Source organism: Zingiber officinale, chromosome 2A (genome assembly GCF_018446385.1).
Source record: "Zingiber officinale cultivar Zhangliang chromosome 2A, Zo_v1.1, whole genome shotgun sequence".
Lineage (NCBI taxonomy): Eukaryota > Viridiplantae > Streptophyta > Magnoliopsida > Zingiberales > Zingiberaceae > Zingiber > Zingiber officinale.
This window is the reverse complement of record NC_055988.1, coordinates 79788303-79795131: the sequence shown is the minus strand read 5'-3', so window position 1 is coordinate 79795131 and position 6829 is coordinate 79788303. Positions and strand designations below refer to the sequence as shown.

The window sequence follows — 6829 nt, the reverse complement described above, 5'->3', positions numbered from 1 at the left end:
TCTCGTTGGTTCGTCTCTTTCCTTGTTGCCATTTGAATTGGAATCCTGAAGAAATTAGCAGAGTCGCCGTCTTGAATCTGTCGAGGGAAGGCTCGATCTGGATCGTCTCCTCCGATCCATCTTTTTTCTTCATCGCATTTCGCTGTTTCGCGATCCGATCCCTTCGAGAACCAAATCTGGATCGAGGTAAAGGCGGAGGTAATGGCGCATCCGGCGATGCTGACGTCCGGCGCGAGCGGCCGTGTAGCTTCCCTCTTGTTCCTCAGTGCGCCCAGGGGCTTGCTGCTCCTCTTTCGAGGTGTTGCCCTGCTTCTGCTCCTCCCGTTCCGGTGGCGGCGGGTCCGTGGGTCGAAAGTTGAGGGTCGGGCGGAGTCGAGTAAGAAGGGCGGCCGAGTCGGGGTGGTGGTGAGAGTGCCTGCGGCGATGTTTCCGCGGAGACAGAGGGAGCAAGATTCGGCGTGGCGTAGGGCGCTGGCGATCCAGCGGGTCGTGGAGGCAAGGCAGCAGGGGCGGCTTGAGAGAGAGGTCGCTCTGTTCACGACGGCAAGAGGAGACACTCTTTTTACACAGTCATGGACTCCTTTAAACACGAAGACGAGGTAGGCCGTGATTCACAAATTTCCTTATATATATATATATATATATATATTCTAAATTTACCCTTTTTATACAGTTTTATCCGGATTTCACTCTTGTGCCTCTGTTTGTGCTTTTCAAATAATTTTGTCAATTTGTGAATAATATTTTCATCTCTGGGCGAAGATACACGGTTGTTTTCTTCCTCCTTGATATTGACATGGAATTATGTAATAGCGAGTACCATAGGTGAAGTTAGTGCTCTAAGGGAGTATTGATTTATTTGTAATTGAACATGCATTCACGTAAGCATAATGAATTTGGTCTTCAATTTTTTTAACTGGACCAATATAAGAAAGCAATGCCCTTTCTAGAAAATTAGTTCTAATATCGAGGTTCTAGTGCCCGATTATTCAGCAAAATGGATTGCAATCATTTAAGATATAGTTGAAATTAATTATAATGATTTATTCTCTTTATTGTTGACATGGATCCTTGCTAAGATGTATTTTTCACTGAATTACACCGATTTTATGTGAAAATCTGAAAAGCTTTGACATATTGTAGAGGGATTGAAGGTGCATTTTTCTTTAAATCCTCCTAATATCCATTTTTTGAAAGATCCTAGACTAGATTAATTGCTTTTAATATGATATGGATGTTGACTTGTTATCCTAAAATTGACTGATTATTGTGCAGGGGTTTGGTGGTTTTGTTGCATGGACTGAACGAACATAGGTAAGTATCAATTATCTAAAGTATCAAAGTTGTTTGAAATACCATACGTCTTGTTTGAGAATGGAAGTGATCATCTTCTAATATTTCTGAATTATTTTTGTTTTAGTGGTAGATATGACCACTTCTCAAAGAAGCTCAACGATAATGGTTTTAAAGTATATGCAATGGATTGGATAGGTAATTGCTTTCTCCAGCCTTTTTACGGTTTTATACTTTTTTTTTTTTTTTTCAGTTGTTTCAGTTATTCAATTGCACAAGTCAAACCATACTATGTATACACACTAAGCGAGCTGTCTTTTGAGGGGATATTTTCCGATGGTATGAGCTTGGTGTCATAGGTTGGGAATTCTGTTGGTTGTACGCATGATGGCCTAGGCAATTCGTTTATACTAAATTTGGTCTTGGTGTTATCAAAGCAATATGGGTACTGTTAATATTCGATTGGTTGCAAAAGGGGAAGTGCAAATTTTTACTCTAGAAGTTAATGTGCTATATTGTAGGCAAGATAGTGAAGATAGAGATCCAACCTAGGAACCAAAAGAGGTTCATACAAGTTTTTTTAAACATCAGCATTCTAATATCTTGAAACATAAACAAATATATGAAAAATAAAATACAATTTTAAAGTGTTCCAGCATTATGTAAAACAACATATTTAAGATGAATGATAAACATAACATGAATGATAATAATGATAATAATTAAAAAGGATTCTTCTAATTAGGAGTTAAAATAAATCTTATAATATAATCAAAGACATTCTTAAATGGTTTGCTATAAATCTTATAATATAAATATCTTAGGAAGCTTGTTGAGACTGAGATACTACATGGGAAGGAGGACGGATCCTCTGGTCCGTAAATTGAGGATCAGAGGATGGTCCACTTTTTTAGACTCTTGATTTGGATGGACCCCATCTATTTAAAGGTGGAGTTTATCCAAATCAAGGGTCCTCATGCAAGGGACCATCCCCTGGTCCATAATTTGCGGACCAGAGGATCCCTCCTGCATGGGAAGGGAAGCACACACTAGGCATTGGGCGTTAGCCATTAGTCATTAGAGTCAAATTGTTTTATATGAACCTATCCGAATCTATTGGGTTATAAGATTGTAATATCCTAAGGTTCAGCTAACAATTTAAACTACCATGATTGTAGGCACTAAGTTATGTCGTGCCATTGTATTCTTTGAAACCAAGTGGTCTACGTTGTCATTTGAGGCACTAGAATACATCATCAGTATCTATTATACTAGGATGTTGTTATTGAAATAGATTATCACCAATGCTCAAAATTCACTCTGGAATTTGTTCTATTATTCTATTCAATTGTTTTTAGGTAACCAAGTGAAAACTTTAACATATGCTAATTTGAAGTAAAAGGAAAAAAGCATTCAAATGTCCTAATTGACCATTCAACTATTTGATACTTTGGTACAATCGAGGATATTAAGATCAAATGGTATAGCCACAAGCACCGGAAGTTCCTAGATAATCAGTTACACTAGTTGTATAGAACTGTTGTTTGGTTTGAACTGTTGTTTAGTAAACCAAGTGAACTTCTTGGAATAGAACAAATAAAAGGAAATGAAGTATTTTAACTGCATGGTTGATGGTTGTCTTAATATCTGTTGTGTCTAAAAAATTATTTTTTATCACAATGCCAAATCCCTAATCTACCATCTACAATGAAAATTTGCCATCCAATGACCTTTTAATGAGATACCAGAAATTGGAGATCTGCGAAGTTTGAAGGAGATGATTTTTTTTTGTGAAAAAGCCATTGTGGTAGTATTTGTTTTTTGAGTTACATGGTAATTCTGCTAGTGAGTATACTTCCTAGTTCGAATCTCTACTATAAAAATGCAAGGGAAGCAAGGTTCAAGTAAAAGTCTAGATTTTGAATATGAATACACAAATAAACAAAATTATAGTGCATGTCTTTATTTGACATAAGCTTTGCCTATTTGTAATTCTTCTCTTGTTGTCTAGTAGTTAATTTGAAGGTTTTGCTGATTGTAATCTTTCAAGTTTTGTTCAAGTTGCATTTTGACTTGATCTAAGAAATTTTGCAAAAATTCCCTTTACCTATTTGTATGAATTAATATATTATACTTTGTACAGTTGCATACATAATCAAATAGATTCTAATCTGTTCCAGTGTATTTAGTGAAACTAGACTATTGTTTCAGATGTTATGTTAGTTTTTCCGTAGTGCTAAATTTGGTTTTTCAGGTTGCAAAAAAGTACCATCCTTTGACTTGGCTCAAATTGGCTTTAATCTTGGTTGAGACAAGTCAGGTTAGCTAGTTCTTAGATATTGGTTGAGTAATCTTGATCAAATAAGCATGGTTTCCTATGAATGTACTTCAGCTAACAAAACAGCGTTTTCATGATGCACTGCACCATTTTATAAATACAAGTTCTAGCAGCATGCATATCAAGCTAATAAAAAGCATCAGATTTCAACTTAGACACATTTTGGTCATGCCTGCATCTCTCAACATTTAGATTTGACTTTATGTTAGTATTCATTTTTTGTATTGCAAAATTTTCTAATAATTAGAGAGTGGCTATGCCTGGACATTTTGAAGCTGCACATAAGACAACTTCTAAGATGAAATATTTAACTGAAAAAGACAGATTAATCAGGATATATTTACTAAAATAGGAAGAGGTATCACCTTACACATAAAGGCTTTAATTGTTTACGCTGTTTTTATTTGTACCTGTTGTAAATGTCGCTCAGGGCATGGGGGAAGTGATGGATTGCATGGATATGTTGATTCCCTTGATTATGCAATCAGTGATTTGGTATGAACTCTTACCTATTGTTGCCACTGCCTTTAGTTTGTGGCAAGATTATATATACACTCATCATTTCTATTTTTGTGTCAAAAGAAAGCATTTCTGCAAAAGGTTTTGGCAGAGAATCCTAGGCTACCTTGCTTTTGCTTCGGCCATTCAACCGGTGGAGCTATTGTTCTGAAGGTATGATATCTCACATGTTGGCCATGTATACATTTAAAGCACCTTTATTTGTTGATTACCATGGAACCTATACATTTATCGTGGTTGTTTCTGTCATGCATGTTTGAAGGCGATTTGTGATCCAAAGATAGAAGGCTGGATTAGTGGTATCGCATTGACATCACCGGCTGTCTATGTTCACCCTTCACATCCGATAATAACGGTTAGTTGTGGTTGAAGATGAAACTGTCATTACTAACTTTGAATGCTCTGAATGAGCTCAATCTTCTTTATGAAGGAGGTTTTCTTAATCATAAATTCTAAAACAAGTTCTAGTAAACCATATGAACTGGGACAAGAATTATGCACAAGATCTAGTTAACATCGAAAATTACAACATAAATTAAATTAAGTGAAATAGATGAGGAACCTTAATATAGCGGAATGGTCAGCGTCACTCTCCTCACCAATGGAAAGCTGAGAGATCTCAAAATTATCCAATCCTATGGGGATCACGCCCTATATATAGTAGTAGACCTAATTCTATTATCCACCCATCAATAATAATAAAATACAGGTTAACGGGTTTTGTACATATAAATCCACATCTAATACCACAAAACCGCAATTAATATTGATTAGATCACTTACTGAGTTCGTCCGTATTGACATGAATCTGTATGTTATAAAATAGCACGTAAGCCCACTGAATGGCAAGATTAAATCCAACACTTTATACAAGCAAATTTCACACCAGTTTTCTGCATAGCTAAGATAGTCCATTTGTTTTGATATGGCTTGTGTCTATTTGGGCAATAGAAACATTATCATGATAGTCGTTAATGAGTTGGTGAAAATGATACTAAATTCATGTGGCAAAAGTCTGATCATTATATCATGTTATTTGGCAGACAATAGTAGCTCCAGTTTTCTGTCTTCTAGCCCCGAAGTACCAATTTAGCAGCGCAAGTAATAGCACATCACCAGTTTCCCGCGATCCTGAAGCCCTCAAGCACAAGTACACCGACCCGCTGGTGTTCACTGGCTCTGTCCGAGTCAAGACTGGTTATGAGATCTTGCGCTCATCAGCCTACCTGAAGCAGAATCTGTACAGAGTTAGTGTCCCTTTCCTAGTGCTCCATGGGACTTCCGACGATCTGACCGACCCCAAGGGTTCTCAAAGATTGTTCGATGAAGCTTCGTCGACGGACAAGTCCATCAAACTATACCCAGGGCTTCTACATGATCTTCTCATCGAACCTGAACGCGTTGAGATTATGGCAGACATTATCGACTGGTTCAGCTGCAGAGTTCATCAGTCTGACTGTGTTTGGGCAAGTGGATAACTCTGATTAACATCAAGGCGACTAGTTCATTGAGCCGACCTCTGTTTTTTCTTCTTGGTTGGCCAGTTTTTAGTCTAAAAAGATAAATAAAAACCGATGTAGCCAGCCAGTAGCTGACATGTATCTTTTATATATATATATATAGTTACATGGTCACAACAAGAAAATTTCCAATATGAAGAGATTGAAGCTGAAATCATCAGATTTCTCTTCTTTGATGGCAATGCAGCAAGCAGGATTATGTTTAACTATGAATGTCATTTCCTGGACCATAGGAAGAATGATCTATATGGTTTCATGTGAACCTTTCTAAGTACTTAAGAACATTGTATTTTAATTAACTGAACCTTTTCCAAATAGCAGAGGCTTATTAGTTGACGTTTCTTTGTGTTCTTACTAATTAACTTGTTAAACAGGTTGTCATGTTAGAGGATCAAACTACAGTATTTGCACTCTGTTTGCCTTCTCTTTCTTCCTCATCCACCTCAATCTTGTTTTTGCAAATGGTTTTTGTTCGATCGTATACTCTCAGTTAAGAGATTGAGTGATCCAGAGCAGAATATAGTCGGCGCCGGAGGCAGATCGATTTCACCCTGTTTCTATCCCAAGATCTACTGCACAGGAGATGTCGTCCCTGTTGTCTAAGGTTTCATACGCAGAATCTGTCAAGCCGGCGTCGCCGCGGGTGGCGAAGAAAAGTTTCAATGAAGTGGGGAGGACTACAAATGAGCCACAACTTACAATAAAAACCCTGCGATATTCTACATGGATGAAGAGATTTCTGGTATGTCTAATGCCTTCTGATTGCTCTTCTTGGAAAATTTTTGGGGTCGAGACCAAATCAGGCAACGATTATTCAATCCTTTGCGAATCTGGGCCTACCAGTTTCTACAATATCAAGTTTTTGAATCATCAATTGAGGATATGACTAGAATTTGGACTAGGGGGATTCAGAATATAGGGGGCGTTCTTATGAGGATCTTTAAGTGGTCGCTGAAGTTCACCTTTGAGGCTAAATCCTCTGTGGTTCTAGTCTGGATCTAGCTCCTCGATTTTCTCATACATATGTTCTACAAAAAGGGATTGTTTGCAGCTGCGAAGATTGTTGGAATGACTCTGAAAGTTGATGAAGCTACAGTTTATGTCTCTAGGCTAACAATGGCAAGAGTTTGTGTAGAGATCGATCTTTTGAAACCAAAGA

The 6829-nt window shown here is 37.5% G+C and overlaps 1 protein-coding gene across 1 annotated transcript; it reads left to right on the top strand.

Annotated features, from left to right (window-relative positions):
- LOC122041313 (monoacylglycerol lipase-like) lies at positions 1-5852 on the top strand. Its single transcript, XM_042600948.1, has 7 exons — positions 1-599; positions 1276-1314; positions 1421-1491; positions 4062-4126; positions 4214-4303; positions 4413-4505; positions 5194-5852. The coding sequence occupies exons 1-7, from the start codon at positions 202-204 to the stop codon at positions 5626-5628; spliced, it is 1191 nt and encodes a 396-aa protein (XP_042456882.1). The 5' UTR covers positions 1-201; the 3' UTR covers positions 5629-5852.
- Positions 5853-6829: the final 977 nt, after the last annotated feature.

What these genes read in the sequence shown, in the direction of transcription:
- LOC122041313 (XM_042600948.1), top strand. Translation starts at nt 202, where the DNA reads ATGGCGCATCCGGCGATGCTGACGTCCGGCGCGAGCGGCCGTGTAGCT. An exon ending in ATATGCAATGGATTGGATAG is followed by an intron (nt 1,492 to 4,061) that starts GTAATTGCTTTC and finishes AATGTCGCTCAG; the next exon opens with GGCATGGGGGAAGTGATGGA. An exon ending in GTGGAGCTATTGTTCTGAAG is followed by an intron (nt 4,304 to 4,412) that starts GTATGATATCTC and finishes GCATGTTTGAAG; the next exon opens with GCGATTTGTGATCCAAAGAT.